Raw genomic sequence first — 10,981 nt, 5'->3', positions numbered from 1 at the left:
ACTGTTTATAGCAGTGTCTCCAGTCTGTCTCTTCTTATAGCTTCCTTAAAAAAACAAAATCAAAGCAGACAGCACATGCTTTTTAGGATGTTGAAGTGATGCTAGGGTGTCACTGTGTTCCCTTAACCACCCAAAAGAGAAGACCTTGAGACTATTTTCTGCCTTTGTTGTCTGCCCAAACAAAAGAACATATCTTCAGCAAGGACTTACTTTGAGTTTAATTGTGACATTTTGTCCAGAATTAGAAATGGAGTTGGGTTTAAGTATTTCTTTGTTCTTAGCACTCTCTACTATGAATTCTGTTCTAGCTAAACTTCTTTCTTGAAAAAGAAAATAAACTGAAATATAAATAAATCTTGCTGTTCAGATATAATTTCTACTAAGATTTTGCTTAGCAGTACTTGAGGTCAACTGCAAATGCTTCTCTTCAAAAATTAGTGTCCACAAAGTAGTACTGAGGAAAGCTGAAGCTATTGCTTTCCTTTTAGCACCTTTCTATGATATCACTGCATTGCATTCTTCCATGTACAGCAGCATTTTAGTTAATGAGTGAACTTTTGAAGCTAATCTCTTGATCCCCCCCAAGCGATTTGGATCTTATTGCAGAGTAGTTCTGGAGCATGAGAACTGTGTTCCCTTAGGGTGAAGCCTAAAGCAGATGTTTTGCTTTACAAGTTCACCTAATGTTCTACAACCACTTGAGAATAGCCCTGTGGACTAGGCAGATGGAGTCCTGAAGCACATGCAGCACAGATATTGGATCCTCAGCACTGTTGTTCATCCTATGCTCTATGTCTTGCTAGTGCATACACAGTTTTCTAGCACTCTAGCCCAGAGTAGAATACATTCATTTCTCATATTAAATGCTTTAATAAACAGGAAGTTCAAACATTTGTGTTTTACGAAGGGACTTTACAGTTCAGATTAGAACTTAATAATGGCAGTTCTCTTTCAAATCATCCCCTTCCGCTTTCAAGAGAGGAGGAACAGACATGTAAAAATAACAGGTTTTTAATGAAATTTTAACATCCATAATACAAACAATAAGTTAAACACAGTAAAAATAATTAAATAAAGCTTGAGGTTCCAGCCCTCATACAAATAATTCAAATCTATAAAACAAAGACAAGTTTAAAAATAAAACCAGCGTAAGTCCTGCAAAAAGAGAAGTAGTTTCCATATAATATCAGTTAAATGAATGGAAATAAAGTTCTGATTTTTAGCATCTGCAGCATTCAACAGGTGCCGAGTCCTTAAATCCTCTCCTGGGTGCATAGGTACATGTAGAGAGGTTGTATAATCAGACTTTCCAGGGGACCCAGATACCTTCACATGTGACCTGGAAGTCCAGTCAAGTTTCCGATTCACCTTCTTGCAGCACAGTTCTTAACATATTCCACTTAAAAGTTTGTAATGCTGACATGGTTACAGGTGCCATCCTTAAGATTTTACTATATGTTGGGTCTATAGCAATGAACCCTGTACACCAAGTGTTGCCTCAGTCTAAGCAGACTTTGGTCCTTCTTCATGCATTAGTGATAATAATGCTGATGCTGTTTCTTTCACTTTCTGATGCAAAGCCTGATCATCCTCTCAGTACTGGTCTTAACAGGTTAGGTTTCTAGGACTGGAGTCTTAATATTGTTCAGTGTGATGAGGCAAGATTTTTAGACTCAGGCCATGTATAAAATGAATACTTCAGTTAAGTAAGTTAAAACAGTACCAATACTTCCAGACCAAATGCTGGTTCATAAATGAAGTGGACAGATAACTTGATATGTATAGTATTGTGCATGGGAATACTCATTTAAATGTTAAATATTTTAGCTTCCCACTGAGTGGTTTTCAGGTAATTCAGAGTAGTAAGATAATATATCAACCATCTCTCTGCCTCAGGAACACTGATGTGAATGGCAGACCACACGAGCATTTAAAAGGAAAGCCTCTCATGACATTCAGGACTTTAGTGTCCTGGCATCAGTATAGGCTTAATCTTGTTCATTTGAGTCCAGCTGTAGAAAGAAGGTCACTTTGGTTCAGGAAGAAAACGACTCTTGGCAATTACCGCATTCATATTGGAGTCAATCCAGTTAAGGTATCGAGTAACTCTGGTGTAAACACCAGGCTTTTTTTCCTTTGCACAGCCATCTCCCCAGCTGACAATCCCATACAGCATCATCCTGCCATTGTGCTCACAGACCATGGGGCCGCCAGAATCTCCCTGACAACAGAAAGAGAACATATTAGGCCATTTTCTGCAGATGGAGCCTTTATAACAGGGAGCCTGTGATTATTGTTTTTCTAGAGTGAAACAAGCTAGTAAATATCTATGAGGTAAAGTTTTGATTTTTGAGAACACTGCATAGATACAACAGAAGGCTCAGCATCTGCTGTGACTTGAACACAGTCTGTAAGGTAAGGAGTTCTCTAGTTCCCCCCCTTGCAGGGCACAGAGAATAGTTACTTTGCACACACTCCATCCTAAGTTTATAATCACAGATATTAGGCTAGTGATATAAGGTCAAAGCCAATGTACCAAGCTACATAAAGGGAGGCTCTTCTGACTAGTAGAATTACAGGCTGCCACCAGCTGATCCATATAGCGTACATGCATTTAAAATTCTTTAGAAGATAAAACGAACTAGTTTTACCTTGCATGCATCAGTCATCCATGTGGGATCTCCAGCACAGACCATGTTGTCAGTAACTCTGATATTGTCATAGTATTCATATTTGCATTTTGTCTGTGATATTAAGTTTACAGTGGCTGACATGAGTCTTTGAGCATAGAAGATGTCATCTGCAAACAAAAGAGTGTTTAACTATTTTCACCATCCAAGACAAAGACAAAAAAACCCATAACACACACTTTCAGCGCTTAAAAGAAATTAGGATAACTATTCCAGTTCTGATTTGAGGCTCTTATTTCCAGCTTATGCGATATTGGTTTACTTCTTTTACTGTTAGTGAATAAGTTTTCAAGAGAAAAACAAGTGTTCCAAATGCAAACTATAAACCTCAGTTTTTAGAGAGAGAGTTTGATAGTTTTTGAAGGACATTCTGCACAAATGCAATCCTTCATTAATTCTCCAACACAGCTTTTATTATTTCTATTCCTCACTACATCAGGAATGAAAAAACTGCTGTGTTTTACATCTTGGCTTACTTTGTATGGTTGACAAGTGTGAGAAGCATCAGATAGGAAATGCCATGGACAACTGGAGAAGATGATAGCAAAGATAGATCATTTTAGAGATGCACATGGAGTACATAGAATAATAGAAAGGAATCTTTTTTTAATCCTTTGCAGATCATGGTATAAAAAAACATCTGGTTCCCACGTTGTGGAAGTACAACTTCAGAAAGAGAAGTCATTCACTTACAAAAATCTTGTTTTCCATAGCCAGATATTTCACACCGGGTATTGTCTCGTAAGTAAAGGTTCTTCTCTGGCAAGCAGACTGTTCTGACATATTTGGATTCTACTGCACACTGTCCAGAAGTTGTTCTTATCCTTATCAAAGCTAAGAAACAAGTCAGAGAAGATACAGTTAGATTTGTAAAGCAAGTTTTTTCCCCCTCAAATTCTCAACAATAGGAGTATTGGGTACAGTTGCAATTACATTTAGTTCTGGTTACATATGGTTCCTCTGATTGCTTTTGGGAGTGACACTGGATCATTATTTAGTAACAACAAAATTAATTTCCCAGCACTAAAATTGGCAAATGTTCCAACTTGAACTTCCTTCCTGGAAGGACAGGGGCTGATAGCTCAGGGAAGATTCTTCTGCAAGTGTATCCTCAGATGTTTTAAAACCTTAACTTCCTGACTGGCTGCAGAGTGTGGCACCCACTGCCCTGCTGAAGAAGGGGCAGTTTATACTGTACACCAGAAGGGCTTATGAAGCTATTCTTTGAGTCTTGTTCCTTAGTGGCAAGAATTTGGAAGGGGTGGTAAAGTTCTAAGTGTCAAGTGCAAGAATGGCAAGTCTATTCTGTGCAAGTTGCAAAAACCCATCTCTGACTTTCTTGGTTTAGGGATAGGCTTGTGAAAGCCAGAGAGACTTATGAAAGTCTTGATTAGTTCAGGATAACCTTTGGCTAATGTGGTACCTGATATGACATTCCCCTACTATATGCTGAAACCTACTGTGCATGCATTTTTTCATCATTTACTATACATACAGTGTGATCTCTGTAGACATAGAATAAGATGGTAGAAATTGGATGCTGCCACCAGTGCTTATGGAAAAGCCATGCCTTGTACAGGTCCAGAGATAAGACAGGCTTATAGTTGACCGTGTACCAGGTAATGCATCTGACTGTGCCATAAACCAAATCTATACAAGTGGGAAAATCTTGCTCACACAGGCGTAGTTCTCAAACATCTAGTTCCTGTTCTCCTTCATCTCACCTCTGGTTCTACTTCTTTTAGAAGTGTGCCACAATTACATAGCCTTCAGCTATCCTCAGTGTTTTAAAGGCTCATATATTAAGATGATACTTACCAATATCATTCTCATTGCCACCTGTGTCATCTGTAAAGTCAGGGTGAGAGATGATGTCATCAACCATGAATACTTGTTCCTTATCATCAGTAACATTCAGTATGGACTTTCCAAGGAAGACTTTGTAGATGGATTTGTCTTGTGGTTTTTTTGACCTGAGTGAGAGTAAAGAGATTTGTGAAGACTACCAGTTTCTGAGAGTGAGGTCAACAGTTTAGATCCAGTGCCAGTTCTGTTTCATGTTTACTTTAATGCTGACAAGAAAAAGAAAAATTTAGTCAGCTTTGAAAGTTGATCCAGTATTCTAAAGGAAAGCATCCTGATTTTCCATTTGAAGGGATTAAGATAGGTGTTCAGGCATTTCAAAATGCACACCTAGCTAGCTGTTACTAATGCCAGGCACTGGTGATGAGAATCCTCTGCAGGATGCCAGGAGGATCAGCTTTCCACAGGAAAGACAACAAAAAACACCCATAAATGTATTGCTCAACAGCCCATCACCTTTCAGTATAACTTTTAAGTTTTGGGAACAGCTAAGGTAAAATGAAACCCTGGCTCCAATTTAGGCTAAAATTGTTTCAATTGCACAATCCACCAAAATATTCACGTCTTGCTAGCTTATTCTGCTAAACTTGGACTCCTAGAGGCTTAATGTTTATGGTTGCTCTTCTTGTTTTGCTCAATCAGAAGAACATTCTTACTATGGTACATTTTGAAGGGTTGCTCAGTAAGCATCATGCAAAGAAATCAGTTGAAGTTGCAAATAAGAAGGATGTAGAATTGTAAACTTACGGAGTATGAAAACAGTGTGCTGCTGTAAGCACCCAGCAAGGGTCAATGAGGCTGCCACCGCACAGAAAATGGTCGATGCCCTTTATGTTTTGGAAGATGCCAGCTACCCAAGGCTGAGACTCAACCTCTGCCTGGCTTCCACCAACAATCTTGAAGTACTTGCTGATGCTCCTTTGACCACATGCACGCCCTATGGAAGAAGAAATTTTGTTCAGATGTTCTTACAACTAAGCACCAATCCTGTGCTATTAAAAAAGTCAGTTTTCTTGAAACTAACATTACTTACCACACTTCTCTATGTTGCAGGGTGTTTCTTGAATGGTGAATCCCTTTTTGGTGTAACACCAGGGCCTGTTCCTTCCATTTGGGTTTCTAGAAGATAATGTCAGTGTTATTTTCATAAAGACAGTTTAAAAAAAAAGATAGTATCTTAGAATTCTAACTGTCCTGAAAAGGCTAAAAGTGTTCTGTTGCAAGATATGCCAGAGAAAATAATTAGCAACTGACTATTACTGTTGCATACTGGGAATTTTGCAGTACAATCAGCTTCAGCGGTAAGCAAGAACTCTAGACACCTCAAAGAGTCACATTCCAAATATTTTTATTCAAAATTAATCTCTAATATTTCGGGGTTTTTTTAAAACATGTACCATCACTTGAGGCACTTCTGGGGCTGTGACAATAGAAGTGATGCTTTTCTTACCTGCAGTAGCTGTGTCTGCCTAGTCCAAGCTGCAAAGCATTCTTCAAGTGAGCATGGTAATGACCCCTCCTGATTACTGAGGGAAGGTCCCATGGCAGACATTCGTCTTCTGTTGCCATTCCTCTGTAGTCCTCCCCGTTCTCAGTATAGCATATGCTGTCAGTGTCTGAGAAAATAGTATTTTGTTAGCAGCATGTTCTTGTTTATAATTGTTCTGAGACAGAAATAATCTGTATTGATCCTTCTAACAAGAAGGAAGTTCATGCATTACACTTGAAAACAGATGATGCAAAGTCTGGACTGATTATATATTCATATTAAATTTGTTCTATATGAATTTTGAGCATCAAGTATCTTATACTTTAAAGCATACATATTGCTTCTTTAATAGTTTCAGTGCACTTCACAATATAATCAGTTCTTCTTCTGAACACTCCCAAACAAGTTCACTTTTTTCCACCCCAAACTAAAAAATTTGTTAGGTAGGCAATGTTAGTGATGAGGCAGGGACAAAAAAAAAATTAGAGATCCTGATTTTGTGCCAATATTTAGTTGTTTCCTTGCTTAGTCTGTTAGCATAAAGCACTAAAGGATATCCAGTCATGTGTTTATGGGTAATACTTTTACTTGGCATTTCATATTCATGATTTGCCTATCTTTTTAGATCTTTTCAATCAATTTAGTTAGTACTAAGGAAGATAGATACTCTACCTAGTTCACAGTGAATCCCAGTGTATCCTTCTGGGCATACGCAACGATTAATTCCACTGAAGAGGTAATAGGTAATGCAGGTTCCTCCATTCAAACAATGGCATTCTGCAAGTAAAAGTCATCACTATTAGAGGCAAAACATTTGAATGAAGTGAAATGTAGTTGCAAACTACAGTTTGTTTTAGGTGTTTAAGTATCATTAAGAGTCTTCCTTCTTGCATGAAGATGCAATTGCAGGATAACAGGTTCTTTTTAAGTTCAAGGAGAACAGGCAGATATTTACCTTTGTGATCTGATCTGTGTTTATATGGCAGCTTGTAGTGCTTCTTGCTATAAACCTAACAGAAAAGAAAAAAGGATTTTAAGGAGACGGTTTCTTGTATGTGGTTTGATTATCTTTTATGGGCCCAAGCTGTTCCCTACTGCATACCTTCAACAGTTTAGTTTTTTGCATGTAGTTACCAGCTGAACCTGCTCTGTGGAATCTGGATGTGAATGAAGAGTGGAACTCTACTTGAGCAAAGCAGAATAGGGGCGGGGGGGGGGGGGGGGGGGGGGGGGGGGCGGGGAACCACCACACAAAACCCTCAGAAAAACCCCACCAAGCTGGTCCACTGCATCAGGTCAACATTGCAGTTATTTCTGCTGTAAGGACCTAAGCAGCTCTCAATAGTGAGTGTCCCTGAAAACAGAGGCGGGAACTTCTCCACCTCTCAGCCACCAAGCAGTGCAGCAAAGATGCAAAATTCTCCAGCTGCCTCTGTTGTTTTGGTGACCTTGCTGCTTCATGTTTGTGCCATGGAATAAAAGCCAGTAGATTTATACAACAATAGGTTCTTGCCCTGTACTTCAGGTCCTGCCTCTGCTTTGCAGGCTGGATTTTTCTTTCTCCATGGAATTAAATAAGATTAAGCTTTCAGTATACTTTTCCCAGAGGTCAGTGGGCTTGCCTGAGCTGAAACAAGTAATGGTAACAATATAATTCCATAATGTTGATGAATGGCTCTGCTCGTAGATATCAGCTGCCATACAAGTTGGCAACTAAGAAGAAAATCAACTCTATCCCAGCCAAAACCAGCACAATAGTAAAAAAATATTCAAATTCATATCTGTTGCTCCTTTTTTAGCATCACACTTTCAAGTAGGGGAGGTGGAAGTTTAGTTAAGGCCCAATATCCACCTCCGTGAAAGACCAGTGAGCTCTTGGTACTCAGTGTCCAGGTCTAAATTGCATTAAGTGAAAAATAGAAAAGCTAGATTTCTTGGTTGTTGCATGATGTCTTCACTATTTGAATGCTAGCAGACATCTTAGGGTGGAGCAGAATCAGAAGAAAAACCAAAGGGTTCAAAAACATGTTTCTTGGAGGTATATGTGCAGCAGATATATATGTAAATGCAAAGGCAGCAAAAAGGAGAATTCAAGTCAAAAGCCTAGTACACTGTCCAAAGCAGAAGTATAATCAAAACCAGAAGTGGTTCCAAGTGAACCCCCCCACCATTTATTTCAAAACTTACAGAATCTAGTCCCGTCACAAGTGTGCCTAGGGTTACTGTGAGGAAGATGAGTAACTTCATGTTGTTCGTTAACTTCTCACTTTGTTCCTCTTCTATGTGTTATTATTTTGATTCTGAAAATAAAAGAGGAACTTAGTGTCATGTTGTAGCTTGCAGTGTCAGCTTTCTTGCTTCTGTTGTCTTCAGTTGGTTTCAGAATAAGTCACAACAATATTGACAGAAGAATTAAGCATTGACTTGCTGTGGAAGATCTGCTTATTATTTCCATATATTAAATTGTTTGAAGCTTTTTTGTACATTTAGCAATACAATCAGATTTTTTTTAGAGTTTAAATAAAGCAGAGAAAGGGAAATTGGAAAAATCCATACTCAGTTTCTGCAGTGTGGACTAACAGTTACAAATTGGCAGATGTATTTAGTTGCTGTCCAGCTGTTCGTACCTATGTAACTGATTATTGCTACCTTGCAACAAAAGCACTGAACATTCACAATTTAGGGTATGAAAGGGAAAGCTCCTTTTTTCATTACCTCTATGGTTGCTGACTGCATCTTGTTGATGGTAGGCACTTACATATGCCTGGCCACCTCATTGAGTGCCTCTGACCACTGCAAACTCTTGAAAGTCTGGTCTTGATGTTACTTCCCTTAGTTACAGTATTAGAGAGGCTTAGAACATACTCTGTCTTGATTTCTTATATGCAGCTGGATCTTGTAGTCAAGCATGTACAGCAATCTTCCCAAGAGTGACTGTTTAAAAAAACCAGCTTGTAAAAACAATGGGGGAAGAGAGCTATAAAGTACCAATGTGTCTTTTTTTTTTTTTTAATTGCAATGCAAGTCATGGTGGTTTTTTTTTTAAAGTGTCCTCAGTCCCAGAAAACTTGATTTTTAAAAGATTCCATGGGACTCTTAGTTATATTTACATTGGCAAGCAGTGCAATGCAGTAGGAGAGGGTGTGCAGAACTGAGTTGGTGCTGAAGACCTGCTGCACACTGTATCTGCATCCATCTACATTGGACTAGTTCTACTTTGGTCCTGCAGACTGAACACTGCTGGTATTCAGAGTGCATCTTCCAGTTCAGTTTTATTCAGAAGAAATACAGTGCAAGTACTCTAAAGCCATTTGGTGGTATGAACCAAGACGTGGGGAGAGAAGGTTACTGGATTCATTTGGAAAAAAGCTGACATGATCCAAACCAAAATGCTAATGTAAATGCACCCTTCGCTTGTAAGCAGGTTTCATAATGCAAGAAAGCAAATCATGCCTCAGGTACTTGGACATGCACACTTTTCAGATTCAGTTGTGATTTCAGCAGATGTATTTTCCCTTAAACATTATTCATATTAAAATAATCATTTTTAGCATACTCAGCAGCTATGCAAGTAATTTGTGCTTTGTTACCATAATTAGTTTCTCAGGCCCAGCCTTGGTACAAATAGCAGTCCTGCTGGTTTCTTGCTAAAACTGTGATATACTGTAGCATGTAGAACAGACGTTCCCCACTGCTGAAATACTGCATCACATGAGAGTTTGGTTTTTTTTTTTTTTAATTTAAAGACCAACCACTCAGTTCTGTTCGACTTCGACCTGGCATTCTTGCCCTTAAAACACAATTCGATTTTAAAGGCATCGCACTTACCAGCGCGGGAGCCCCGAGGAGCGGCGCGGTCACGGTCGGTGCCGGGCGGGAGGGCAGGCGCAGAGCGGCGGCTGCTGCTGGCGGCCCTGCGCGGGGCAGGCGCTATAAAGGCCGAGCCGGGGCGGTGCTGCCGCCGCCGCTGCCGCCGCTGCCGCCGCCCTGGGGCGGGGCTGCGCCCGTCCCCCCGGGACCTGCAAACGCGTCGGCGCTTACCTCGCTGCTGGACTGACTCAAGGGGGAAATTTTAAATGCGGCTTTTTAGTTTCGGGGGTGGGGGGGGAATACGGTCAGGGCGAACAAACAACTTTGTTCGGAGTTAGATTTCTGTAAGGGGCTCCTTGGCTTCCCCGCGGCAGTCAGCAATGTCTTAGAGGCATTTAAAAAAACAAAAGAGAAATGTGAGTGACAGCTATGAGAAGAATGACTTGTGTTGAAACATGCCTAGAGATATGAACAAGCGTGGTGTATTTTATTCATATGGCGCTTACCATAATGAGAGAAGCACAAATGATTTATTAATTAATAGAGGATTAAATTGATTCAGGTGTGGGTTAAACACAGCCCACTGGGAGGGGGTATTGGGCCAGAATGTGTGCTTGAGGCACTGAATGTGTTTTCAGAGTAGAGAGCTGCCTCCAGCTGAAATACAGGATATTTGGGGCGAGCAGGGTGCTTTCCTCATGCCAGCTGGAATCTATTAGGACACAGGGCTCACAGCAGGGGCTAAACTCATCTTCTCCAAAGCTACTTACAGCTCCCTTGCCCCTGAGCAATCTTCTGCTCCCGAGAAATTGGTCATGGTTTTCCCATAATTTTTGTCTTCCAAAGTGGAGTGAAAGTCAAAAGTGGGGTCATTTCATAAGATGTGAATGGAGATGTGAACTGATAGATTTCTACCAAAGAATGCAGGCCCAGCAAAATAGTCTTTCCTAGCCCGGTCAAATGTCATTTTTCACATTATGCCATGACATTGTAGCAATGCAGTGAATAACAGCAAACCAGTACATAGTATTTGTGGATATGTTCATGGGGTTTAGCTTCAGGTAGTGCAGGTGACTAAGCTGAGGCAGGTCTCTATAGGCTGTGTAACTGATGAAGAGCAGTTTCTTCA

At 40.0% G+C, this 10,981-nt stretch overlaps 1 protein-coding gene across 1 annotated transcript; it reads right to left on the bottom strand.

Annotated features, from left to right (window-relative positions):
* Positions 1-993: 993 nt before the first annotated feature.
* On the bottom strand, positions 994-9,912 carry PLAU (plasminogen activator, urokinase). The gene is made up of 11 exons (XM_050898942.1): positions 9,871-9,912; positions 8,230-8,342; positions 6,998-7,052; positions 6,715-6,819; positions 6,004-6,169; positions 5,587-5,672; positions 5,301-5,490; positions 4,509-4,663; positions 3,384-3,524; positions 2,652-2,800; positions 994-2,221 (listed from the first exon to the last, which is right to left on the bottom strand). The coding sequence occupies exons 2-11, from the start codon at positions 8,287-8,289 to the stop codon at positions 2,027-2,029; spliced, it is 1,302 nt and encodes a 433-aa protein (XP_050754899.1). The 5' UTR covers positions 8,290-8,342; positions 9,871-9,912; the 3' UTR covers positions 994-2,026.
* Between the last annotated feature and the right edge of the window lie 1,069 nt (positions 9,913-10,981).

The sequence above is a fragment of the Gymnogyps californianus genome, chromosome 6 (assembly GCF_018139145.2).
Source record: "Gymnogyps californianus isolate 813 chromosome 6, ASM1813914v2, whole genome shotgun sequence".
Lineage (NCBI taxonomy): Eukaryota > Metazoa > Chordata > Aves > Accipitriformes > Cathartidae > Gymnogyps > Gymnogyps californianus.
Note: the sequence above shows the minus strand (reverse complement) of the source record. Positions and strands in the feature narration are given on the sequence as shown.